We start from the raw sequence: 26,960 nt of genomic DNA on the forward strand, positions 1-26,960 counted from the left end.
TTCTTTCTCGATGGTCATGGGATTCTCTTGCTTGTTTCTGAGATGGTTCACTCCTATACCCAGCGGAATGGCAAAATGCCCAATCCCGGCATTAAGGCCCTCTACATCTTATTTACACGATTGAGGGGGAAATCGTGGGTAGAATGGATAGTGGAGCCACATTAAGCAATTTCACTTCACCATAGGAGAAGAGGATTGAGGAATTCAAGCCAGACACTCTCTGGGCCTACTCATGTATTACATCACACACACACACACACACACACACACACGGAAATGGAACCCCACCCTCATGTCAGACACATCCCTCTGTGGTATCACCATCCCGATTTTATAAATGCGGAAGCTGAGGCCCACAGAGTCGGCATGGCTCATTGGCAATCAGATCCAAGTACATGGTTGAGTAGGAACCCAAACCTTTGCCTCTGCCTGACTCGAAATAGTGCTTTCCGACCCACAGGGCACACACACTAGCCACAGTTCCTGTGTCCCCAAGGACACAAAATACACACATCACAGTACTGCCCAAATGCCTCCCTGATACAGACAGGCACACACCTGCGAATTGCACACCCCAGACATGAACGCAACATGCACACACAGATCAATGAGCTAAGCCAAAGTACTTAGAATCCTACTCTGAGGCACTCAGTGAATGTCACTTGGCTAAATGAATACACAACACAGAAGTCAAAATGTCTTGCTACAAAATCCTAGAAACCTTTATTTAAAAATATCAAACTGTGAAGGCATTGTTTCTCAACATATTCTCTACTCAGGTCTATAGACTTTGTCCATCTGTCCAAACTTCCTCTGAAGAAGTCTTCACCCTTCAATTCTACTAGGACAGCCCCTGCCATTCTCGAAGGAGCAGGTGCATTATCCCAAGGGAAAAAAGACCAGGGCAATTGTGCCGAGAAAATTGTTTCCTTCATGACCAATCCCCAAGACTAGGGCCCTTCGTCACCCTCTGGCCAAAAGGGCAGCACTTGCCCAAGGACAGAACAGAGGGTTCAGAGAGGAGGAGGAATGGCAACAGGAGGCTCAGGGAGGAAGTGGGCAAAGTAACGGGACACTGAGGGCATTGCCACCAGTGAGCTGAAACATGTGTCTGAATGATTGATTGTAAAACTGATGATCTGCTCTGTACACCTTCGCCTAACTCACATAAAATGTTACAAATGAAAAGCCGTCTTTGTAATAAGCCCCATGAGTGCCCAGTGTTGAGAAAACCCACCGAGAGTACCCTTTTGGACGCCGAAAGAAAGAACAGAAACAAAACCATACCAGCTGCCATAAGCTGACCTCTCTCCCTTGTGTTTCATAAGCCCAGCAGGAGTCCCTGTTTGAACTGGACCATCATCATCATTTTCTGAAGGTGCCCTAATGAGAGTAAGACCAGTGTATTACTGAGCCACCCACAGGTCACAGAGACATGTTTAAGCATGTTTTGTTTGGAATAAACTTGTGCACGCATGCACTGGAGGCTAGTAGCGATCCTTCTTGTTACTTCATGTAAAAGCACTCAGTGCATACTTTAGACCCCCTGAGGGCCCACAGACCATAAATATGTGCATAACCCAGCACACGACTGTGCGCTCACACATGGGAAGCAGTGTCTTGTGAACCTAAGCTGTGTGCCCAGCCCTGGGCTGGACACAGGACTGCGGAATGAATCAGACTCAGTCCCCTGGAGACAAGGATTAATTGCATAGAAGGTTGACGAAAGGACAGAGCTGCATTTAATTAAAGGCTAACTGGTGGTGGAGGGTGGCAAGAATGAAATGCGTAGGGGGAGGCACTGGTAGGCGTGGGGTCAGGATCAAAGAATAAAGTGGCATTCCCAGGAGACGGGAAGAAAGGGCCAGGGCAGGACTGAGTGGGCTTGAGGGGAAATGAGGAGGGCAAGGGGAAAACACAGACCCCCTGACACACTCTGGCGCCCACACGGCACCTTCCTGAGTGTTGCCTGAAGTGTAGGCTGACAGACGATGGAAGATTTTCCTGCCTGGCAGTATTTCTGATCAATAAAATCAATAAGCTCAGTCATGAGCCAGAGGCAGCCTGGTTATTCTAATTTTTTTTGGTCTGGGAGCTCCACTGAAACCTGTTTACTGTGGGTGATCCTGCTCACATTGGAAATACCAGTGACGTAGCTTCCCGCGTCACAGCAACTCACAAGCCATCAGAATACGATGACAAACTGACAGACAAGTGGTGGACCAAGAGTAACATTGTGATAAATGGAGAAAAGATCGAAGTTGTCTGGGATTTCCTCTTTCTTGGATCCACAGTCAGTGCTCCTGGAAGTAGCAGTCAAGAGCTCTCACATGTTCAGATCACTGAAGATAAGGGCGCCACAGCAAAGTGTGGTGAAGAAACCAGATGGTGCCTGGCTATCAGAAAGGATAGTGTCTGGGGTCCTAAAGGCTTGTCGTAAATCAAGCAGTGAGGTTTCATCCAAGTTCCCGTAGAAGAAACACAACCGCCTGTGTGATCTAAGGAATGTAAATAACAAAATCCAAATTCCAAAGAGGAAATGGTATCAGAGCTTAAATTGTGAACACCCTGTTTGCAGAAGGCTAGGAATGGCAGTGGAAGCCCACACCCATTTGCAGGGCCCCCAGTAGATTAAACTTCCAGGAATCCACTCTGATCCTAGTCCAGGCAGAGTGTATTGTAAAGTCGACTCTGGCAGATGTAGTCAGATTCGAATGCCATACTGTATCAATCGATTTCACTTCTGACTCATTTTAAAGTTGTTTCAGTTTTTACTATCTTATACTTTCTTTTGGAAGGACGTTTTTCTGAGTTTTGTCCAGTCACTTGATTTTTTTGGTGGTTGTTTAATTGCTTCCTTGTGTATTACGAGTAATTTTCTGGATATAAAGCCCAGGATGGGTGGATTTATATGGACAGTAACAGGATTGATATCACTGGAGTCAAGGGCAGGGGTGGGTGCGGTTAGGGGAGATAAGGGCGATGAGTACCAGACGAAAATGAGTGCACAAATCTTCTTATATTGTACATGTGATGTACACCCCTAACATATATATATTTTAAAGAAGAGATTCTAAATGTCTCTGCTATCAGCGGGTGAGGTGACCAGGCCAAGTCTCTTCCAGGAGGACCTGGCAACCATAGAGTCCTTCCGGAAGCTGGAGCTAGAATGGCCGCACGAGCGGTTCCTGCGCCAGGGGCTTCCGGAAGTACCCCGCGCGGGGGCGGAAACGGAAGTGTTTGAGGGCGGGGAAGGAGCTGCTCGTAGCGTGTGGAGCTTGCGATTGCGTGGTGAGCTGGTGGGCAGCGAAGCGCCAAGAGTCGGTCCCGGCGCCGCGGCAGTGAGGGGCCCGGAGCACTCAGGGCCGGGCAGTGTGGAGGATCTCCGCGGGCGGACCCCGAAGTCTCAGGTGCCGATTCCTGGGGCCGAGAGGGGCGGGGTCGCGGTGGGGCCCGTGGGGCCGAGGCCGGGGGGCTCGGCGTGGTGAGAAAATCAGTTCCCGAACTCCCGGCCCCGCAGCTCCCAGGCCTCATGGCGGTCCGAGCGTCCTTCGAGAACAATTGTGAGATCGGCTGCTTTGCTAAGCTCACCAACACTTACTGCCTGGTGGCCATCGGGGGATCGGAGAACTTCTACAGGTGCGGGCCGGAGCCCCGGGCCGGCGGGTGACGGGGAGGGGTGCTGGGAGCCGGGGGCGCCCGCCGCGGGAGGGCACGGATCCCTCAGCGCCGTGACCGCCGAGTCCATGTCCCCGCAGTGTGTTCGAGGGTGAGCTCTCCGAAACCATCCCCGTGGTTCACGCGTCCATCGCCGGCTGTCGGATCATCGGACGCATGTGTGTGGGTAAGGCAGGTGGAGGCGCCGAGGGAGGAGAGGAGCCTCCCCGCACCTGTTCAGGACAGCCCCAGGAGGAGCGAGAGGGACCCGGGGCCTCCCCAACTCTGGAAGCTCCAGATTCTTGGGGATGGAAAGGACCCCGCCTGGGTGTCAGCCGATCTCGGCGGCAAACTTGGACAGAATGATCGCAAGAGCAAGTACTCTGGGCTATGCAGGAGCTGTTGGCTGCCAGGTCAGGGGGTTGAGCCCACCAGCCAGTGGCCCTTTGGGAGAAAGATTAGATTGCACCTGTAGTAAAGATTTCATCCCAGGCCCACACGCAGGTTTCCCTGAGCCTGCATTGACCGGATGGCAGTGGGTTTGGTTTAGGTTTTTGATTGCCCTTTCAGCATTTTATTCTTTCTTCACAAAGACCCTGCCAGGTAAGAGACATTATTGGTTTAGTTTGACTAATGAGACCAGGACTCGGAGAGCTTGAGCGGCTCTCCAAGTGACTCACCTCTAATTTGGCAGAGGATTTCCATGTCTCCCCACCCTCGACCTCTGGGAGCCTGCTGCCTCTTGTCTATTTCTGACTCAGAAAGACAGGCTGAGACTCTGGGACCTCCTGCCAAGTTATTCGAGGTTTTAGTTTCCTTCTGCATTGACATTTCTGGGTCGCCTTCAACTCTACCCTCCCCTTCCTCCCCAGCACTCTTGACTCCAGCCATTGGTCCTTTCTTTGAGTGGAATCTGTCTCCCCATTTATTGTCACTTCCTGTTTTCAGCTCTGCTCAGCAGAGTCCTGTGGAAGTTTGCTTTTTTTATTAAAGTAAACGACTTTTTTTTAACCTTAAGTTTCGTAAACCTTGGCCTTTTCGGTTTTCTGATTCCAGTGAAGCACCCTGATCCCCAACCGTGGCATTAGCCCCTGACACATGCCTGAAGAGCGGGCGCTCGCTGTGTGTTTGCCACACGCAGCAGTCAGGGTTCAGAAGGTCAGGCTGGTGGCCTTCTAGGGATAGGCAGAGTTGTGGTCATTGTTGACACAGCACAATTAGAGTTTGTTCGTTGCTGCTGCTGTCATGCACTTGGTACAAATAGGCCACGTAGATTCACCCATCTGCTGGCGGTGGGCATTTGAGTTCATAACAGTCTCTCTGGGCTATTCTAAATTGCGCTGCTCTGCTCTCCCTCTGGTCGTCTAACTCCATTTCATGCCTAGGGATGTAATATATAGGAAAGGCCAGACCATTTCCAAAGTTTGTACCTTTCCCTGGAAGTTGTTCATTGAAAGTATAAAATGCGTTCTGTGTTTTTAGGGTAAAATCCAGACAGACAGACAGAAGTTGTGTGGTGCTTGCCATTTTGTTGTACTAGTTTCCTAAAAGCTTTCCTGCGGAAGGGAAGTCCAGGGGTGTGCGCACAGGGCACTGCATCTAGAGCAGCGGTTCTCAGCCTTCCTCAGGCCGCAGCCCTTGAATATAGTTCATCATGTGGTGGTGACCCCCAACCAGAAAATTATTTTTGTTGCTACTTCATCCCTGTCATTTTGCTACTGTTATGAATCCTAATGTAAATATCTGATATGCAGGTATATTTTCATTGTTAAAATTTTAACAATGCATAGTGATTAATCACAAATACTGTAATTACATATTGTAAATATTTATTTCTAATGAAAAATAAATGAAAATTTGTCTTAAAGCACTGTATAGCATGGGTAACAGTCTTCACGCTGGGCGTATCTGCATGTGGGCGGAGCCGCCTGGAGACGGATAGAGGAGCGGTGTCTCGGTTCCTAAGACCATCAGAAGTACGTGTTTTCCGATGGTTGGTCTTAGGCGACCCCTGTGAAAGTGTCATTCGACCCCAAAGGGGTCACAACCCACCGCTGATCTAGATGTAGAAGGGGGTTTTCCCTTGATGAAGTGCTTCCTGGCTGAAAAGTCCTGGCAGGGACACTGCTCCCTATCAACTGCCTCTGTCTCCCAGGGGTCCTGACATACAGGTAGGGGGTCTTTTCTACTGGACCTTTCAGTGCTACTTGTGCTTGAGGTGGAGTCTGACTTGTGAGCACCGGCATTGTCACTTGGCCCCCAGTCCCTGTGGGGGCTGTCAGGTGGACATGTCCCAGGACGGTTGAAGTTGGAGACCCATCGAGTGCCAGGATGGCGACCTTGACTGTCTGTAGTCTGCTGCCACCAACGGTCAGTGTGGAGGTCTCAGCAAGATTGCCTCTGTGGAGACATGGGGAGGTTGTGCTAGGCGCCAGGTCTCTGGAAAAGCAAGACCAGTGAAACAGGTATATATTTGAGGGAGCTTCGGATAGTTTGTGGAAAAACTGAATGAAAAGGTAACGGGGTTTTGCCACAAACCTGTTTGAGCCTGCACTCCCTCTGTTTGTGTGCAGAGACAGGGAGATTGAAATAGCATTTTTTCAAGAAAGTGACTTGTGCTGTCGGAGTGAATGGCAGGTCCCAGGTCTGTGTTCAGGCATCAGGCAGGAGGTGGCTCCTGGGCTTTGGGGGCTGCGGGATCCCAAGAACTGAAGGTCAGGTGATGACAGGCCAGATCCAGGATCCAGGACAACACACAGATGCAGGCTCCTGGACCACTGGTTGCCCGATGACTGTCAAAGCACTGAGAGTCCTGGCCCAGCCACATCGGGCCACAACCCTAACCATCGCGGTGGGCTTGTGGTTGTGTGTGTGACGGAATACACAGGTTTCTGTTGGCTGCATACCCAGGAGTAGAAGGGCTAGATCACAGGACCTGTAACATTCAGCCACAGAGAAAGCCAGAGTGTTTTCTAAATGGTTGGCCAGTGTATACTTTTTGTCAGTGTGTGTGAGCATTTCAGTCATCAGTACTTGGTTCTGAATTTTCTCTCATTTTCAGCCATCTCGGCAGGTGTTTGTCTGTAGGGTTCGCTACATTTTAAAGCAGCAAGACACACAGCTCAGGTCGAGACCCTTGCCTTTTAGTCTTGCTCTCCTCCAGGGGCTGCTGGTCATGTGGCCATGGTGGGTTGAGACAGGCTCTTGGGCCAATGCTGGCCTGCCTGGTGAGCCTGCTGGACCCCCTGGGAGGTGAATGTTTGGGTCAGAGGGTGGGAGGGCAGGGGTCTGGGCTAAAGCTCTCTTGGAGAAGCTAGTTGGGCTCAGCGGGAATCTTGGAGGATTCACGGTCCCTCCTTGCCCTCCAGGGAACAGGCATGGCCTCTTGGTGCCCAACAATACCACCGACCAGGAGCTGCAGCACATTCGCAATTGCCTCCCAGACTCCGTGCAGATCCGACGGGTGGAGGAGCGGCTCTCAGCCTTGGGCAATGTTGCCACCTGCAACGACTATGTGGCCTTAGTTCATCCAGACCTGGACAGGGTGAGGCAGTTTAATTTGTCCATGAGTCATGGGATTAACCCAGTTAGTTGCTGCCCTTGCTTATCTGGCAGGAATTATGGGTGTCTTTCCAGGGCACTCAGGATTAAGTGAGAGTTGTATGGGGAACCTCCCTTGTGGTCGGTGTCAGGAAGACCCCGTGGGGGTGTTCATCCTCAGAATGGGGGCGCCCAAAAGAAGCAACTGATTGCGGCACAGGCCAGTCTGCTGGCTGTTCTGAGTTCCAGAACTGGCCTGGCTGGCTTCATGAGGCACGCTCTCCTTTTTCTCTCTGGGGGAGGCTCCCCTATGCAGCCACACGGCAGAGAAATGAGGGACTCAGGCCACCAAGCGCTGAGTGGGTCTGGGCATGGAAAGCCCTTGCTGCTTTGGCCTGCAAGCCCCTGTACTCGGTGTCTTTTGCCAGGAGACGGAAGAGATCCTTGCTGACGTGCTCAAGGTGGAAGTCTTCAGACAGACAGTGGCTGACCAGGTGCTCGTAGGAAGCTACTCCATCTTCAGCAATCAGGGGGGGCTGGTGCATCCCAAGACCTCAATTGAAGACCAGGATGAGCTGTCCTCTCTCCTTCAGGTGCCCCTCGTGGTAAGCACTCCAGCCCTCAGCCCGACCTTCTGCTGAGGCAGGCCCCTCTGGCGGGGGCTTGGTAGCGGGCCACCGTTGGGCTGCATGTCAGGATGCTGGGTTTGGGCAGGGCCTCATCAGTTAGGGAAGAAACTTGGATCATGTACCCATGACCCACATAGAGTCCCTCCCTCGGCAGGCGGGCACTGTGAACCGAGGCAGCGATGTCATCGCCGCCGGGATGGTGGTCAACGACTGGTGTGCCTTCTGTGGCTTGGACACAACCAGCACGGAGCTGTCTGTGGTGGAGAGTGTCTTTAAGCTGAATGAAGCCCAGCCCAGCACCATCGCCACCAGCATGCGGGACTCCCTCATCGACAGGTGCCGGCCTCTCTTGCTGTGGGGCTGGGAAGTGGGTGGTGCTCACCTGGCATAGGAGCTGTTCCTCTTGGGGGGCTCTCCTTGTGGGTGAGGGTCCTGCCGTGCAGTCAGGACCTGGGGAGCAAACTGAAGCCTCTGCTCGCTGTCCCCTCTCTAAGCAGACTGAAGGACTCCCTACTCGGTCACGTGGTTCATTTGATTACACATTGCAGGAATTCAGAGTTGGCACTGGCTGGTGTGGGGGTTTCTGTTGGTTGAGGGAAGGTGGGGAGGAATCTGTGTTGACCCCCGTGCCTAGGAGAGCTCTTGGACTGGTTGGGGGTGGCTATCACCTCAAATCACAGTCATGGTGTGTGTGTGTGTGTGATTGGGCAGTTTTGAGAAAAAAAGGAAACCTGTTCTTGGACCCCATCTCTGAGATTTTGTGGGGGATGGGCTTGAAGTTCTCTTGGGGAGCAGCAGGTGCTGGTAGCTCGGCTGTCCCCTCTCTTACCCCCCATGGCGGATCCTGCTCAAGGGCTGCCATACCCACCGGGGCCCTAAGCCCTTCACAGTGATAGGAATCCTTAGGTGAGGCACGCCCCAGTGACAGCGCAGCTCAGCCTCCCTGGTTCTTTCTCTTCATTTGCCCAGTGAATAAGGCTCCAGGGGGCTACCGAGGTGTCTGGGTGCTGATTCTGTCCGCAGGTACTCAGAGTGGATTGGAAGTGCACAGTGGCCACACGTCCTGAAAGGAGAAATAGAAAGTGACTTTTGTTTGAAATGGGCTTTCCCAGTGGTTCTTGTGGGGCAGTTTGTGTTCCTGCCACACTCTTGAGCCACCGGAGGGCTCTGCAAATGGCTTTGTTGTGGTCAGTGGCCGAGTCAATTCTGACTCATGCTGACCCTTTAGGGCAGAGTCGAACTGCCCTTGTTCCTGAGACTAAATCTGTACGAGAACCAAACAGCCTCATCTTTATTCTGCAGAGTGGCTGGTAGATTTGAACGGCTAATCTGTAGTTAGTAGCTCAGGGTGTAGTCCGCTCTGCCACCAGGGTGCCTTGTTGAGCCCCTACTATGTGTCTTACAGCAGTGGTGTGGACTCTTGGGAGAGAGATGGTACTTAAACAATTAGTCATTTAATTAAAAAAAAACTTGTAGCAACCTGAAAAAGCAATTTCTGTAACTTCAGTATCTGCTCAAAAAGGACAACTGTTAGCTTGATGGGTTAGAAACAGTGGCACTGAGATAGAGCAGAAGGCCTGCCTGTCACCATCCATGGCCTGCGTGGTGCTGATTATTGGAAAGGAGAAAACTGAGGTAGCTTCGGTGGTCACGGACATGCTGAGTTTGAGATGCCCACAAGCCCTTGAATAAGATGTTGAGAGGATGTTTAAGCCTCCTCCTCAGTCTTCTATCACCCTAAGAACGCGTCTGTAGGTGCTCCTGACCTGTCTCTGGGGCAGCCCTTCCTGGTTAGTGGTGCCGAGAGCGAGTCCTGGCCCTGGAGAAGGCTTGCCTCATTCCCATGGGAGGACTTGGGGTCCAGGCACGTGCCACCCTCATTCGGGCCCCCCCCCCCCCCGTCCCCTTGTCTGATGTCTAACAGACTTTTGCCCTTGGAGCTCTGTTGTATGACTGGTAATAGTGTGAACAAATTGGTGGGAGAACTGAGCCACCCGAGGAGGGAGTAAGTTCTGTAAATGTGGGGAGGTCGATCTAGTCTGGAAAGGTGGTGCTTGGATGCATTTAGCTGTGGAGCCGCAGGCGGGGTTCTGAAGGACTGAGCTGGAGCAAGGATCCTGGGTGAGGGCGGAGGTGCACATTGGGGAGTGGAGGGTGGGGTGGGTGTGCTCTGGGAAGCAGTTCTGACTGTGTTCTCCTTTCTCTCTCCAGCCTCGCCTGAGTCACCTGCATGCGCTCCGTGGGCTGGACCAGGTGCTTGTAGGGCATCGGCAGAGCTGACAGGCAGCGAGCCCTGTGCTCAGCCTGCCTTCGCCTGTGCCCATCTCTTGATGTAGCAGCACTATAAACGCCTGTCATGCAGTGTTGGCTGTTGGGCCCTGTGGCTCCTGGCTGAGGGCTCTGCAGTTTTGTGTCACCTTATTAAAGGGCAGTTGCCCCTGGCCATTCTGAACATGTGCTGTTTGCTTGCCTCAGACCCCTTACACACACCTCACCCCTTACGCCACCTTTCCACCGTTCTCTCCCCCTCCCAGCCAGCTCTTCGGCAAGGAAGTGTCCCGTCTTCCCCCTCGAGAAAAATTCACTTCTGACTTTCCCGCCAACTCCAGGGACTCTGAATAAGGCCTCAAGTGGGGCCTCCAGCCCCCTCCCAGATGAGGCCTCCTGACTGCAAGGCAGTCTTGTCCTCTTTGACCTAAGGGGGTGTAAGTACCTTGGACACTGCAGACCGAATTCGGAGGCTCTTCCCTCATCTTGAGTGGGCACCCAACCCAACCTAGTGCATCGGGTTGATACAGAGCTACATGATGACCTACAGGCTTCAGGAGCCCTGGTGGCATAGTGAGTTACTAGTTGGGCTGCTAACTGCAAGGTTAGCAGTTTGAAACCACCAGCTCTCCACAGAGAGGAGGCTTTCGATTCTTGTAAAGGATTACTGTCTCAGAACCCCACCCGGGGTAGTTCAACCCTGCTTTAAATCTCATAAATGCCCCTCTCCATAGGGCACTGGTGGCTTGTTTCCCTAAGTGGGTGGTACTCCCACCCCAAGGGGATGCTGGAAAGATTGGTTGCGGGCTTGCAAGAGCAGTGCATCATTCCTGGTAAAGTAGAGGGCAGCGGAAAAGAGGAAGGCCCACTCCAGGGTTGACACTGGCAGCAATAGTATGCTTAAACAGTGGCACAGGACTGGGCAGGGTTTCCTACTGTTGGACACTGGGTCATTTGAGTCAGAACTGACTGGCACCTAGCAACTTTTCATCCTGGATTAGGGCTTAGGATACAAAAGGGTTGGTTTCGTTTTTTTTACTTGCTAGGGGGTGTTGACAAATACGGGCGACCTGGTGGCTAGTGAGCGGCTACTGGGGCTGTGACTGCGGAGGCGGCAGCTTTCTGCTCCCCAGAGTTCTTCCCCTGCCCTGTAGGGTCGCCCTGGGGGGTGGGGGAGTGGGGGGGGTGGGCACTGACTCCGTGGCAGTCAGAGGGCAAATGCCTGTGGTCTATACCACTGGTCAATGCCTAACCCACAACGCCACCGGGGAGCCTTTGGGCGGCTATCGCTCACTGCCATCCAGCCGATTCTGACCCGGCGACCTTGCCGGACAGAACTGCCTGGTTCCGGACACTAGAACCACTAGGGTGTAGAGTCCCCTGCGCTCGAAGCCTAGAGAGTTTGGGTGGCTGGGTGTGGGCGGGGCCTGGCGGGCCGGGGTAAGATTGGCTGGTTGATGGTGGGTGGGGCTCCGATCAACTCCGCCCTTCGGGTCCGTGACCCTCGCTTCCGCTCCGAGGGGCGGGGCGTGGTGACGCCACGACACCGGCTGCTTCCGGCGACCCGCCCTCGCAGGCGCTCGGATCGTGCTGTAAAGGGCCGGCCAGGGGCTAGTGTTAGGGTGCTCTGAGCTGAGACCTCGAGAACGCTTCTGGCAGACCATGGGCGGCGGCCAGAGCACCCCGGAAGCGCCGCAGCCCCAGCCCGCCGCCCCGGAGAACCCCGAGCGGCCCCCACCCGAGCCCCACCCTTGGGTGCGGCTGGAGGGCCCGTGGGGGCCGCTGGACGACGTGCGCTTCCTCATCACCTGCACGCCCTGGTATTGATTCAGCCGTCCATCAGCCTGTCGTCCTCATCGCCCTCCGCCCGGCCAGACCCCGTCTTCTCGCCCCGGCGCCCTTTAGAGATGGACCGAGAACTTAAAGAGGCCACGGGGTAAAAAGTCGAGGCAGGGCCCCATCTCAGCTTTCTGGAAGTCTCTCCTGCGGCCACCGCCAACCATTCTGAGCCTGGGGCTGCCCCGTTTTCAGGTCACAGCTGCTGTTCCCTCACCCGTGACAGTACAGAATCCTCTACTCCCTGCCACCGGCTTCCGGAACCAGCCAGGGCCCCTGGTAAGACCCCGAGGCTGCAGACCTGCGGACGCCCTCCATCTCTTGCACAGAACTGGGCTCTCTGGCCTGCCTCACTTCAAGGCATCCTTCCAGCCCCTGCCGTGGAGGGCTTGCTGCTTCTCACCCTGGAGCCCCATGAAGCTGTATCCCTGACCCCACTGATGTCCACCCCTAGGGGGACGCCTGATGGCTGCTTCGTGGCATGGGAGACAGATGCTTAGGCCGCTCCTGGACAACCGAATCGCCCTGCTTCCCCTGCTCCGGAAGCTTCTCTTGGCCACCACTCTGAGCCAGGTTCCTGTCCCCATGCCCCAGGGAAGTGATAGATACACCTGTGTTTTTGTTTTATTTAGAAATGATTTAAAAAACATTATACAAAGGCTGATCAGTTTAAAATGTGACCGACGCTGAAATGTTGTGATGTCCCCAGGCTGTGGGGAAGCTGGGCTCTGGGGCCCCCAGTGCTTTACCCCGCTGTCCGTCTGTCACCCCTCCCCTGTGCTGGGTTGGGGGCACAAACAGATGGTCACAATGCAGGAGAGCCCTAGATTGAAGCCCGCCCTCTCCAGGCCTGGCCCCTACCTCCATCTCCTGCTCACACTCAGCTGGCCTGGGAAGATCTGATAGTCTGCGGGGCCTAGAGCTGTCAATTGAGAGCACCAACCTGAGGGGTGGAGAGGGGCCGGTGGAGCAAAAAGGGTGACCCGGAGGTGACAAAGGGGCATTTTGATCTCACCTGGGACCCTGCTGCCTTGGACCCTACAGGGCTCCACAGGTGGGGACACAGGCCCAGAGAGCCCACTGGGTGGCCTGGGCAAGGAACAGAACCTATCTGTGCTTCATCTAAGGGAAGGACATGATGACAGTCACCCTGAGCCTCCCAGGGCCTGTGTGAGTTTCATGTGAATGGACAGATGTGAGCTAATAAAGTGCTTTGCAAAGTATAAAACACTGTACAAACCTATGAATCACTAATATCTCTGCAGTCATTCCCCGCCCCTGCCCTAGGGAGCCTGCCCTTGGCCAAAATGAGAACAAACGTGGATGAAGATGATGATGGGACAATAACCCACATTGGCTCCTGTGGACAAGGGAGATTTTGTTTGAGGCAGCTCCCAGGGCAGCAGGAGTCCCTGGCTGTGCTACAGGGGAAGCCACCCAAAGCCCAGAGGCTGAACAGCGGGGCAGTCCCGTGCCAGGCCAGGGGGCGAGGACAGCATCAGAGGACCACCTCCGGCTTTGGCAGAAAGAGCCAGTAGGCATCACTGAGCCTGTTGGTCTTGCCGAGGGCTCCCCAGAGAGAAGTAGGGCATCATCTATGGGGTTGAAGTCAGGGGAGCTGAGTCCTGGGGGTTTCTGCCAAAGACAGTGAGGGTCGGGGCCCAGATGGGTCAAAAGGGGAAGCCCTAGCCTTGGGGCGGTCTGGGACACGAAGGGCCAAGCTCAGGGTATAAGCACTGCTGCCACACTGCGGTGCCTGTGGGCAGCTGGGGCAGTGGGCTCTGTGCACTTCAGAAGGCCGCCCCTTATCCCCAAGCCAGGAGATGTTTGTTCCTGGAGCCACCGGTTCCTCCACTGGATGGGGAGCCTGAGCCGCCAGAGCAGGGCTGGGATAATGGGGAACAGTGGAGGGTGGGAGCCAGCAACGGGGCTGGGGACTGCCCCAGCTCTGTCACTCCATGAGTCGTGTTCCAGCTGCTGGGGGGTCTGGTCTCCATGGTGGCCTTGTCAGCACCTTGGTCCTTACCACCTGGTGGAGGGCCGCGGCCACAGGAGCCTCGTCTCCTCTGTTTCACCGAAACCCTCGAGCAGCCTTTGAAAAATGGGTCTTCTACAGGAGTGAGAGGACATTTCAATATTCACTACAGGAATACTGAATATTCGCCACAACCCTGCCCTCAGCATGTGGCCCGAAATCCGGGTCTCCACAGAGAGGCCAGCCTGGGGAGCAGGTCTCCTGAGGGGTCTGCTGTGTCAGCAGGGAAACCTAGGCTCGCCGCCCACCGTGTCAGCAGCAGGCATCCCGGAGCACTGGAGGACAGTGGGGCTTGTGGGGAGGGGGACATCTGACCAGCAGGTGTTGGCAAAAGGGGGCTGGGACTGGTGGCATCTCGCAGCTGGAGGCGAGAGAGCAAGGGCTAGCATCTCACGGAGGGCGCTGAACCCACTCCAGGAATGGGGCTCTGGTGCCTCCTGGGCTAGCTGAGATGCAGTGACCACGGAGGTGCACCCTGGCAGGGTCCCTCCCGAGGGGGCCTGGCTCTTCCCTTGAGCAGGGAGTAGTGTACCCAGGATAGAAGGCTGGCAGCTGGGTGCCAGACACCCACCCCGGATACAGCCCCCATCTCTCCCTGCCAGGCCCTCAGCCTAGGCCAGTGCACCCACCACTTCAGCTTCAAGGCCCCTGGCCTAGGGCCCTGATGGCTCCAGGTGGGCAGCGGCTGGAGCTGCCCCTCAGGCCCTGGTGAGGAGGGGCCAGGCTGGCCAGAGCAAATGGACACAGCGTGGGGCTGCTCACACCCACTCTTGGACCGGCCGCTTGTAGTAGGTGACAGGCTGCGGGCCCGCCTTGTTCTTGAACTGGAAGATGGTGTAGACCAGCACCAGGATGCAGAGGGACAGGATGCAGGGGATGACCACAGCCACGGCGTTCACGGAACCGGGCATGTCGTTGATGGTCACCATGATGTCCACGTCGTCCTGGGGCAGCTTCCGCTCCTTCCGCCGCTCTACCTCCTTCTGGTTGCAGCCCATCCAGTCGCGCAGGATGCTGCGCGGGTAGCCCGGCTCCACCCGCAGTTTCTGGTTGTCGAACTTCCAGTAGTCCCGGCCCTTGTAGAAGTAGGTGTAATCTGCAGAGACAGAGCCCAGGGTCAGGGCTCCTGCCAGCGTCCAGCACCTTCCTGGGCCTGGGCCAGAGGCCCCAGTCACTGGGTCACCCAAGAGGATGCCCTGGAAACTGGGTGGCTGGAGTGGGGATGGTGACCTGCATAAGCAGCAGAGGAGGCTCCCAGGGCCTGAATGCCCACCCTGGATTCTCAACACTTCTGGGACAACCCCCCACCCACCCCACCTGGGGCCCTTAAGTAGAATTGGGACATTGTTCAATTTTTCCCAGAAAAGACCTCCACCTGGGGCAGGTGTCAGTCACAGCCCTGCCATACCATGTCCGTGGGCCTCCCTCACACACCAGGTGGCTAAGCTTGGGGGCCCAAGGCCAGCTGCAGCCGGAGCCAAGGGTTCAGAGAGCAAAGTGTCCCCCTGCCTTGACAATGCCCCCCCCCCTGCAAGGATCATGGGAATGTTGGCTGTGCATCTATCAGGGCACGTGCAGGGTGTCTGGGGCCCTGCTGGGGGCCTTTGCTTGCTCGGACTCCTCATTGGCCAACTCTTCACCCTGGCTGGGGCATTCATTGGTCACGGTCCTTGATGTCACCTGTCACTGAGGCGCTTCTCAAACGTTTGTAAAGAGCAGCAGGACCACAGGAGAGCCTTTGGATTTGCTACCAGCAGCCCCTGGAAACCCTTTCCTAGCCGCCCCTCCCCAACAAGCCTCCCTCTGCCAGCTGCCTCTCCTTCCCTCAGAGCATTTGTGAGTGACCACCACGTTGGGGTTTTGCCACTGGACGGGGAGCCAGGGACTGTTATGCAAATCTTGTCCACTGCTCAGTCCCCAGCCTGGAGCACGAAACATGGGCTCTGCGTTGTGTGTGGATGTAGGGAGGAACCCTCATGTTGCATATGAAACACACCGACAAGGGAGGCTGACTGGCAGGGGAGGACTGTGTGCTCGGTGCTGTGGGACTGGCGCACACCCCATATGTATCAGATCATGTCTCCGATGCAATCCTCCCCAGAGCCCTCTGAGGTGGAGACCATCATTACCCCAATTTTGTAGATAACACTGGGAAAATCTATGTCGTTTGTCTCGATGGGGGCGTTTAAAAGCTGGGGAAGGGGCCTCTAAGCTGTCTTGAGGAAGCCAGCATGAAGAGCATCAGAGATGCCGAGGCACAGTCGGACCAAGGGCAAATGGACCCCATGACTCGTACCCCCATACTCTTGAGGGGAGAAGAGCTAGACAGTGCCCAGCTGCCATCACCAACTGCGCTGGCAGGGACCGCATTCGCAGGTCCTGGATGGAGTGGACGGAACATGTGGAACGGAACTCGAAAGTCATCAAAGAGACCAGGCTGACTGGTCGGACAGAAGGTCCCCCAGCGAAGGTCCCAGCGACTATAGCCCGAAGCAGAGGCCCCCTTTCAAGCCTTGATCTGAACTCAACCCCAGTGGCTCATTTTGAGCCAAACAGCCGACAGGTCTCTCTGGAGAACAATAACGAGGGAGGTATGTACCCCTGAGAATATTCAGCTATTTGAGATCCAAAGGACAGCGTTTAGCCAAGGGCACCATTCCAAAGGCTGAAGAAAGAAGCAAGCAGGATGGGAAATAGGAAAGAGGAAGGAAGCAGGTGAAGTGAGGCTACTCCGTAGGGATTGCAGTCACTGGTAGGAAACAAATGTGCTGTGGATGGTCCAGTGGAAAGCAGACTTGCTCTGAACGCCTTCACCCAACTCACAGTAAAACTTAAAAAAGAATGTCACAGTCAGTGAGAGAGGTGGGTGGGCACCCAGACGGTCTGTGCTTTGGATGGAAGCCCACTCTGCATTCAGCAAGACCCAGCCCTCCTCCTGAGAAACCTCGCCTGGTAGGAAAACGGCAGGTGGGTGTCTGATGGCCTGCCTGAAGCTCACAGGAAAATGATCATCAGGGAAAGAGGTATGTCCCTCATTTTTTTATCCCCAAACACCTGTGGACCACTCAGAATCCCTGCTTTTCCCAAATTGGTAACACCTGGAGTAGGACCACTGTGTCTGAAGGAATGAAGTTGGTCTCTGAAAGGCAGCCTCCGTTGTGAACCAGCCCTGCCAATGGCGGCTCTGTGGCTGGTCAGAGGCCAGCCAGGAGGCCCTTGTCTTTCCTCTCGGCCGGGGGGGGGGGGCAAAAGGGGAGAGAGGGCGTTTTGCAAACCTAGGTGCCCCGCGAGCATGTCTGCATCTCATCCCGAGGCTGAGATCCTGGGGAAGGACTTGGTTTTGCGACTGGACTGTCGAATTGTACGGTGTGTGGGTGAGGTGCCCATAGCATGCAAAAGAAAACAAGAAGACTTTGTTCACACCTCATCAGTGTGAAACCAGAGCCGTTGGAGTCACTGGTGCCCGGGTCCGAGACTTCCGGCTGGCCAGATGAGAAAAGACTGATGAGGCACGATCTAGCCCAGGGGTCGGCAAACTGCTGAGCTGGCAGAGCCAATCCTGTCCCTCATGGCAATTTAAAAAATGATTTGAGAGCCATGAATATATAGATTACAAAGAAATAAAATCACCATTCACTGAATAATAATCTTGGACAGTTTTTTCAGAGTCACATGTAGGTACCGCCAGAGCCACATATGGCTTGAGAGCCGCAGCTTGTCAACTGCGGTCTTGCCTCCCCTGCCGGCCTGGCTGACAAAGGCCGGGTACGCCCAGCCCTTGTCCCACCTGTCTTGGTATAATACGAAACCTGTAGCCCCGGTGGGGGCGTGGCATCAAGCGGTTGTCCCCGAGTCCATAATCTCCATGGACCCCATCACCAGGGCTTCCTATGGGGAGCCGCTCGGAAAGTTTGGGTCACCAACCTCTCATCTACCTGTCAGGTGTGAACTGCGGGAGGGCTGCCCGACCCCAGGGGAGAGGAGGAACCAGCAAGTCAGAGTCAGGGTGACGTGTGGGCCCCCGCGCCTGCTGTCTGCCTATTTGGTGGTCTGTTTAACTTGGGAGATCTGGCCCAGCTCTGGCTGCCTCTGCTCTGGGAGGGTGGACACAGGGGTGGGGTGGGGGGGCTGAGGATGGGGTCAGACTCCACATTGGAGGGGCGGACTCACTTGGGTCCTAGCTGGGCAGAGCACGCGGGGTCCCCAACCGCCCCATTCCCAATGGGTCTACGTACATCCTTCTTTGCTTATGAAGGCCCCCTGGGGCGCCTGCGGGATGCCTTTCCACACGGTGATGGGCTTGGGGTAGCCGGGGTCTGTGGCCCGCCGCTCCTCGCTGTAGCGCCAGTACCGCTCGCCTTTGAAGAAGTAGGTCTTGCCCACAGGCTCCCAGCGCAGAGCCGTGTCGATGCCTTCCCGGGGCAGGCAGCTGCCCAGCTCCCCCAGGCTGTGGGGGTACCCAGGCTCCACCGTCACCTCCTTAAACACCCAGTACTTGTCACCTGTGGTCAGGAGGGGCCCACAATCAGCCTTCCCCAGTCACTCAGTCCCCACACTCAGGCTTGTGTGGCCAGTGGCCCTCTCCCATATTCCGCTGGGCTGCGGCAGCGGGCAGAGGTCAGGTGCCCGAGGCCTGCTCGCTCTCTGGGAGATAAGAGGCCCCCAACGCAGGTAAAGCGTGTAGGACAAGCCATGTCTCCTGGGCCTTGGGCTACCTACGTGCTCATGACCCACCCATCTCCCCTTTCCCCCCCCAGGGGGCAAACCCAACCTCTCCTGGGGGTCTCCACGCCTGCCTTCGGCGACACCTCACTCTGCAGCAGGAACCCAAAGCCACCCTTCCACTGGCTTCCTCGGCTGCCCTGTGTTCCCAACAAGAACTCCCGCCATTGGCTCTGCCCCTCCGTCCCCCTCTCAGTAGTCAGCCTCACACCAGGTCTCTTCTTTAGCCTCACCACGCCCTCCACGCGGTGGGCCCCAGTCCCAGCCTCCTGCTTAGAAACACGTCCCTCCCTCTGTCCTTCCCAGCTGCCACTGGCCCTCTAGCTGGCTCTGAAGCCCTCCAGCTGGAGTGGAGTCTCCACCATGGCCCAATGGATGGAGACCACCCCTGGGCTGACAGCCCTGTGGGCACACTGCCTTCGAGACCGCTCTGCATAGCTCTCCAGCATGGGGCCTTCACGGCTGCCACGGGGCCCTTTAAAGGACACCCACCACTTCCCTTTGCCACATGACTCCTCTTTCCCCACATCTCACCCTCTGTGTCTGGTACACCCTGGGGATAGTCGGAGGGAGTTCATCGAGGGAAGACCATGGAGCAGGAGGTTGACCCAGTGTACGTGACTGACCTTTCGCTCCTCCTCTGCCTCCCCTGGCCGAGCCAGCCTGTGACCTCTGCCCTCAGCGCTCTTATAGAGTGGACGGGGGCTCAGACGGCCTGCCTCACCTTCTACTTCACCTGCACAGGCCCAACACCTACCTGGCTGGACACTTACTCCCACCGAGCCCTTCCTGCCCTGTGCCCTCCCTGGCTTGCTTGCCAGCCTGCAGGACCTCACCAGTCTCTGTGGGGCAGTGGGTCTTTGCAGTGAGGGCCTTTGCCTTCTGTCCAGCTCCCCCAGTTTGCAGGCGGCCAGAGTGGTTTCATGGCACAGGCCGCCACCATCCTTACCTTTGAAGAAGACGAATCTGCCATCGGCCCTCTCGTAGGCTGCATCTATGCGGGCGGGCAGTCCCTTCCAGAACTGCTCGATCTGCATGGGGTAGCCCTCCTGTACCCGGTTGTTGCGCAGGCGCCAGAACCAGCGATCCTGGGGAGAGAAGGGCATGGTAGGTTCCGTCTCTGAGCCGGCCACTTACTCCATAGTCCCACTGCCGCAGGCCCAGCTCCCTGGAATCTACTGCTTCCTTTCAAGGCCTTGTAAGGGAGACAGGGCCATGAACTTGCCGCTGGGGCGGGGGGAGCTTGCTGCCCACAGGGCCAGCTCTGATGCCCTCTGGTCAGGCACGCGCGCATGCCAGGCCCTGGACAACCTGGCTCCAGATTAGCACCCAGCCTTGCCTCCCTTCCCATGCCTCCACATGAGCTAGGCAGGGCTCTGCCCCCTGCCTCCAAGGCTTCACCTTCCTGATCCTCCAGGAAGTCAGTCTTCCTCTACCTCTGGTACTGGGCATCTCCATCACCCTTCTTGCAATGCTGTGTCCCAGGGCCAGCTCCCCTATGGGGCTGGGAGTTGCCTGAAGGCAAGGGAGATGGGAGTTTGGGTCATTTTGGAACCCAGGCTGAGGATCAAGAAGTTTTTGTTACAGGACGGAAAAAGGCAGGAGATGGACACTCCCATTGGATGGGTGACAACGGAGGGGTAAATGATCCGCCCAGGGCAGGGCAGCAGGCTGGGAGTAGAGGAAGGGATTTTCTGCTCCCATTCCCACCCCTGCTGGGGGGATAGGACATACAGGGGGGGGGGGTGGTCACAGAGGGACAAGAGAAACCCAGAGCCTAGGCCCAGCTAGGAAGGGGAGGTGTGGAGGAGCTGCAGGGAAGAGGTAGGGCCTGGAGTGGTCACACGGGGGCAGCAGAGAGCCGCTGACATGGGCAGGGCAGGGCTGGTTCTTAGGCTGGTGGCTGATCCTGAACCCACTGCCCTTCACAGGGTCCGGCCCTGCCCTACAAGGCATAGATGGCCGAAAGCAAGCCAGTTCCCGCCTGACCCACATCAGGGTGAGTCCAGGTTCCTTCTGGGACAAAGTGCTTCACCTCACTCCCTGCCATCCAGTCGATGCCAACTCACAGTGACCCTATAGGACAGGGTATGCCTGCCCCCGTGAGTTTCCAAGACCTTCCCTGTTTGCGGGAGTAGAAATCCCTGTCTTCCTCCTGCAGAGTGACTGGTGGTTTTGAACTGCCAACCTTGCGGATCTCAGCCCAACTCGTACTCACTGTGGCACTAGGGCGCTGTGATCTGCATGCAGGAGGAATACTGGAGGCTGAGAAGCAGAATGGGGCGCCTGCCTAGAACAGCACTGGGCACCCAGTGAAGCTGAGTTAAGTGGAGCTAGATAGGCTGAGCTTGTCCAACCCAGTGCTTATGCCAACTGTCACCCTTCCCTGGTAAGCCACCTGGCAAGTCCTCTAACACCTGCCCCCCCAACCCCCGCCAGCCCCTTTGCTTTCTTCGATGTCAGTGGGGTGATGAAACCCACCCATGGCCATCAGGCGAGTGACTCCTTTCACCCAGGCAGGGCAGAGTAGACCTGCTCCCTAGGGTTCCCAAGCCAGACTCCACCTGTTGGCCTCACAGCTATCCCCCTGCAGTAGCAAGACTCCTTGAGACAACCCAGATGTGCGGGAGGATCAACCCAAGTCAGCAGGAGGATCAAAGGGAACTAGGCGCAGAAGAAAGGCGGAGAGCTGCACAGGATGGTCCCGAAGTTGGAAGAGATTTCTGAACGGTGCTCTATCAAGCACGTCCACGCTCCGTGTTTTAAATCTTTATTTTGACTTGCTCACCTCTGCAGCAGAGTCACGAGAAGGGCCAAGGACCTGTCTCGAGCCTCTGTGAGCGGCAGGGCTAAATTGAACCCTCGTCCTCTGCCTCTTGCTCAGTGTTCAGAGCTTGCTGGGGAGACCTCCTTGTGGGCTGGTCCTCCGCATGCCGGTCACCCAGTGGGAAGGAGACAAGGTGTGCTGCCCAGAGCCGCCTTTGGGGACTGGGAGTGAGGTCAAAGGGCACTTTTCCTTCCAACTGTTAGCCCCTTCAAGGGTGGCCTCACTTCACAGAGCCCCCACCAAGGCCTGGCCCTGCCTTAGCCAAGGACTCAATGAGGCAGGGCCATTCTGGCTGCAGAGGTCCCGGTGGGGTTGACCGAGTCTGTGGGGGGCTTGCTTACTGTCTGACTGTTTTCCTCCCACCTGCTTCCCCTCCTGTGGTTTCCAAAGGTATTGCTTAATAAGGCTCCGATCACTGTTTTCAATCTGTTTCCAGGGGGGCTCAACCTGCAACAGGCTGCCAAGCAGACCCATGGCTGAAGTGACAGGAACAGCTTCCTGGCCAGCTTTCTTCCAGGCCCCCAGCCTCTCCGCCCCCTGCCCCTGGCAGGATCTGGAATAAGACAGCCCCCACTGGCCCAGCCCTCTTCACTGCTCAAGTAACCTCTCTTTGTGAACAGAGGACTGACACCCCTTCACCCCCAACTGCCCCCTTGCTCTCAGCGGGGGAAGCTAAGGTCTAGTCACAGGCCAGAAGCTGGCCTCCAGCACTTGACCCCAGCGTTAACCCCTGGGAAGACCCAGGACCACTAATTCTCCCCTCGTCATGGATTCACCAGGAAGAGGCCCTTGTCCTGCTCCCAGGGCCAGCTCCCCTCCAGGTCCGGGAGCATGCCAAAGAAACTCAGGAGCAGCCCCTTCTCTGACTCCCTACCTTAAACACAAACATCTCGCCCCGGAAGAGGGCCACTGTGTTGAAGTTGCCATCACAGATGTTGGGCTTTGCTCCCGGAGTGGCTGGCCGGTCCCCAAGGGGTGGCCGAGGGGGCCTAGGCTGGCGCTCATGCTTTCTCTCAGGTGAGTGGATCCTGCGCACAGGGAGCGTGGGGAGGGGCCTGGTGGGCTCCAGAGGCTCTGCCGGGGGTCCTGCGGAGAGGGGACTCATCTGAGAGAAGGGGTGAGTTATTCCCCGCCTTCCCCTGCCATGCCTCATCCTCATCTGGACCAGGGAGCTGAGAGGGGTCTGTGACCTCTCCCACCCGCACCCCCACCCCCCACCCCGGCCTCTATCCTTGGGACCAAAGAAGCCATTGGGTGAGAGTCTGGTATCTTCTCTTTTCTCTGTACCACCAGGAGAGAAGGTCTCTCCCCAGGTCTGGGATTCCATCAGACCAGTCACAGCTCCCCAGCCAGCACCTCTGCGGGTGGTGGGGTGGGGGATATTTCTCTGCTTTCCTTCCCACTGCCCGCCCCACTTCCTCCCTCCCTCCCTCCTTCCCACCCTCCTGTTTTTCAAATCCTGCATCCAGATGGCCTCTGCCCCATCAGGCCCTGAAACTGCTCGTGTCCAGATCCCCAGTAACCTCCATGTAGCCAGAGTCAAGGTGACTCCACTCCAGCCTCTGGGGAAGCACGGTTCCGACTGTGATGTGCAGACCCAGCACGACCTGACCTTGAGAGGCTGCGGCTCTCCGGGCACTCAGGTGTAGCTGAGCATGCTGGTCAGAGGCCCACACTTGGAGGCACAAAGGCAGAGAACTCTCTCCTTGAAAGCCCTAGCCCTGGCTTTGCTTCGCTTCTTGTTCTCAGGTCAGAGGTTCGAAACAGGGGCCGCACATTCGGGTGACCTGGGGAGCTTTTAAGAAAGCTCATGCTCAGGAGGTGCCCCAAATCAAAGGCCATCGGGTCTCTGAGGGGCGCAGGGTCCCGCGGACCCTGTATTTTTGACTAGGATCTCAAGCTGATTCTGTTAGGGAGCAGGATAGGAGCAGGGGTGTCCCTCTCCATGCCTCCCTCCCCCTACAGCAGGAAGGAAGTGAACCAGGCGAGGCGCAGTCAGCAGTAAACGGGATGGTGGTACACCTGGGTGGCCCAAACTAGGCCAGGTGAGCTTAATTCAGCCACTGGGGTCAACCAATACCTTCGACCACACCTCCCAGCCAGAGGCCTCAAATATCAGGAATGGCAGGCCACTGCCCTGTGTTCGTCCTCCTCGTCCTTCTGCTTTGCGGTGCCATGGCCTCCGGCTACCGCGTGTGGGGACGCAGTCCCACGAGGTTGCCTGCGTTCAGTGATTGTAAACCCAGAGACTTCTTCCGTCCTTGGTAAAAACTCACTTGGATCACAAACCAGGCTTCTGCGTGAATTCTTGGTCGTGCGAAGCCAAGAGCTGAGCCATTTCCCACCCGAGAAACCTAACGATTGCACTGGGAAGCCAAGAGTGAATCGGTGATGCTACCCAGGTTCTGGGCTTTGCAGACGCGTGGCAGCGCCGTCCAGGAGAGCGGAGGGTGGCGATGGCTGGTCTGCACTGGCCGACGGGGAAGCTGTGAGCTGAAGGTGGCTATGGGGCACTTGGAATGTCTGACTGAGGAACGGAGACCTGCATTTCAATAATACAAATGAAATTTTCATAGCCTCGGGCTAACGCTTGCGTGTTGAACCACGAAGATCCCAACGAGGATCTTGGCCAGACAGACAGGTAAATTCTTTTCCCCCACAGTTACACAAGCCGGAGGTCATCCTCGACCCTCCTCCGTGTCTCCTCACCTCCATGGGTAGCAGCCAATCCTGTCCATCCAAGGCAGAGCCTCCCCTAGTCCTCTGCTCCAGAGATGCTTCCCATCTTCCAGGGCCCTGAGTTGGGGCCTCGTCCCCCAGGGAGCCTGCCTCCTCTGCTCCATTGGCTGGGCACCTTGCTTTTCCTGGGTGAGGTGGACAGGCACTTGTCTGCTGAAGTAGACTGCCTTTCCATCACAACGGATTCCCTGGCCAAGAATGTCCACATGCTGGTGTGAGCCCGGAATGGAGAGGCCTGGCAGGAGGCCCTTTGCATCTTATCCAGTGATCAGCCTCACTTCTTTGCTGCTTCATTTTCAGGAAGCAAGCCTGGGCGAGAGTACTCACATAGCATCTCATCACTGCTTGGCCAGATGTGTGCCTCTCTCCGCCGGAGGAGGGGCTCTTTGGATGGGGCTTGGTCCCCAGGTGAATGAACCACACGAGGTGAGTGGCAGGTGTGCGGAAGGGGACATCGGCAGGAAATCATTGTGCCCCTCCCTGTGGACGCTTAGACCCTTCCCTAGTTGCCCCCAATGCGCCAGGGGTCATATGGCCCTGTCTGGCCAAAGACATGAGAAGGCTCAACGTGTCTGCTACCAGTCAGTGATGGGGCTGAGACCTGCCCGGAGTCTCCCGACTCCCAGGGGGAGGAAAGTGGGTACAGAAAGCCCAGGTCCAGGCTCAAGGACAGACACCAAGTACAAAGAGCCACCGCACCCACCACACCTATGGGTGGCCAAGCTCCCCTCCCAGCCCTGCCCGCACCATAGATCTTCTGGATGCCCTGGAGGTCGTCTGGGGGCAGCTTGAAGCTGTGCGTCTCCATGTACTGGTAGAAGGGCGCCATGATGGCGCTGGGGTCGTTGGAGTGCTCCAGGCCCAGCGCATGGCCCAGTTCGTGCACCGCCACCAGGAAGAGGTCGTTGCCTGCAGAGAGAGGAGAGGGCAAGGAGCAGGGACTTCCCTGGGGACCAGATGGAGCAGACTCCTCCCCTCCCCACCCCCAACTCTCCACGGAGAGACAATATGGGGGTTTTAGCAGACTTCCACCCTGCAGAAGCCCAGAGGGGACTTGGGGAGGGAAGAGGTATTGCAACTCGGAGGAAGGCGTGTAGGGAGAGCTTTGGGGAGGCGAAGCGTAAGTTGGCTCTTGGAAGATCAGGATTTTGGTCAGCAGGATGGACTCTGGGGGTGGGAGGGGAGCAGGGGAGTGCTATACACTGGCCAGGGACAAGCAGTTTCATTCCACTTGGCTCTGGAACAAAGCACAAGGGAGGGCCAGCAAACGATGAGGTCAGTCAGGCAAGCTGGCAGCCAGAGCCCTGTGATGCCACACACAAGAATCTGGATTTGCTTGGAGGCCAGTGGGGGGTTTCGGGTGAGTGGGGGTGGGGGTGGGGTAGATGAAGTCACTCTGGCTGTAGTTGGCAGGAAGGGGTGAGGGAATTAGACCAGCAGCAGGAGGTCTGTGTGGTAATGGGGATAAAGAGAGGTCACCCCAAAGGTGGCTGGCTGGGCTTCCCAGGGGGCTCAGGGCCCACCAAGGCCCCTGGTTCTGAGGAACAGCATCCTGGGAGAAATGGCATGGTTGGCCAAGATCAGGGCAAGGATTCAGATCGGGGCAAACAGCCAGCACCTGGTGTGTGCAGTGGGCTGCAGGATCCCGATCGGATGGAACGGAGGGGCATCAGTTACAGTGGTTACAGCCGGAGCCTGTGTGGGACAGCATGCCTTCATTTCCATCTCTGCCCCCAATTAGCTCTCTGAACTTGGCCAGTAGACCGACCCTCAGTTTCCTCATTTTCCCACCTCTGTAAAGAGAATATGCGACTGAGCCTGGCCTTAAACAGTAGCCACTGTTCCCCTGCAGAAGAGAGAAGCTAGGCTCCTGGAATCACTGCCCATAGGACGCAGAGCCCAGGGCTTCCAGTAGCCAGCTTCCTGGAGCTCCTGGGTTATGCCTGGGCAGGCCATCATCAACAGTGACTTCTGTTTGTCCAGCCCCAGACCTTGGCCTCTCCTCTCCCAGCCCCCTCTAAGACCAGGGGAGGCAGTCAGGAGCCTAGGAGGTGACCAGGAATCCTATTGTCCTCTCTGGCCCCAGGATCCCTGGTGAAATTGCCCCAGCCCAGCCCCATGGGGCCCATGAAGGTCTGGTGGGGTGGGGGTGAAGGAACTGTGTCTGGGAGGGGCAGAACCTCATGAGAAGACTCAGAAGAAGGAAGTGTGTGTCTGCTGCTCTCCTGACGTCCGTTACAGTGAGCCATGGAGAGGGAGGAGGATGGGTAAGAATCGTGCAAGGTTGGCCACAAGCCCGGGGCTGGCCTTCTGCTGGGGAAGGGCAGGCTGGCAAGAGGCAGCCCCCAGCACCTTCCTCGGGCCCAGGTCCCTCTGGCAGCAGGGAAGGGTGAGCTCATTTCTGAGCTCCATCCCAAACAAAGGTGGCTGCCTAGAGCCAGCAGAAGGCAGCACAGCTTCTTGGGGTGCTGGCCTGGTCTTCAGCCAGGGACCGGCTGTTCAGGGCCTCTGTGTCCTGGCCAAGTTCTTCCTCAGGACCATCCACAGGGGTCTCAGCTAGGGAACCAGAGAGCCCGGGTCTGTCCTCTTTTGATCTCTGGGCCTGGGTCTTTGCAGAAGGCAAGAGGAGGGTCTGCCGGTTTGTTCTAGGGACAGAAAGGAAGAAAAAGGCAGGGAGCTGGTATTCTATAGCACAGAAACCCAGGAT

General features: G+C 56.5%; 3 protein-coding genes across 3 annotated transcripts in view; 2 read left to right on the top strand and 1 right to left on the bottom strand.

Moving 5' to 3' along the window:
• The first annotated feature begins 3,226 nt into the window (after positions 1-3,226).
• Positions 3,227-10,278, top strand: EIF6 (eukaryotic translation initiation factor 6). The gene is made up of 7 exons (XM_075563721.1): positions 3,227-3,410; positions 3,521-3,639; positions 3,759-3,844; positions 7,026-7,201; positions 7,626-7,802; positions 7,981-8,162; positions 10,038-10,278. Exons 2-7 carry the CDS (start codon positions 3,533-3,535, stop codon positions 10,045-10,047), a joined length of 738 nt encoding a protein of 245 aa, XP_075419836.1. The 5' UTR covers positions 3,227-3,410; positions 3,521-3,532; the 3' UTR covers positions 10,048-10,278.
• A 1,343-nt stretch (positions 10,279-11,621) lies between these two features.
• On the top strand, positions 11,622-13,158 carry MMP24OS (MMP24 opposite strand). The gene has a single exon (XM_075563723.1). The coding sequence runs from the start codon at positions 11,757-11,759 to the stop codon at positions 11,919-11,921; it is 165 nt and encodes a 54-aa protein (XP_075419838.1). The 5' UTR covers positions 11,622-11,756; the 3' UTR covers positions 11,922-13,158.
• MMP24 (matrix metallopeptidase 24) overlaps positions 12,618-26,960 on the bottom strand; it is a 57,638-nt gene continuing 43,295 nt past the window's right edge. The window contains exons 5-9 of the mRNA XM_075563722.1: positions 25,001-25,162; positions 22,389-22,600; positions 19,637-19,775; positions 18,201-18,467; positions 12,618-15,061 (exon numbers count right to left, since the gene is read on the bottom strand). Of these exons, the coding sequence (XP_075419837.1) occupies positions 14,724-15,061; positions 18,201-18,467; positions 19,637-19,775; positions 22,389-22,600; positions 25,001-25,162 (1,118 nt within the window). The 3' untranslated portion in view covers positions 12,618-14,723. The remainder of the gene's footprint in view (positions 15,062-18,200; positions 18,468-19,636; positions 19,776-22,388; positions 22,601-25,000; positions 25,163-26,960) is intronic.

This window comes from Tenrec ecaudatus, chromosome 12, assembly GCF_050624435.1.
Source record: "Tenrec ecaudatus isolate mTenEca1 chromosome 12, mTenEca1.hap1, whole genome shotgun sequence".
NCBI lineage: Eukaryota > Metazoa > Chordata > Mammalia > Afrosoricida > Tenrecidae > Tenrec > Tenrec ecaudatus.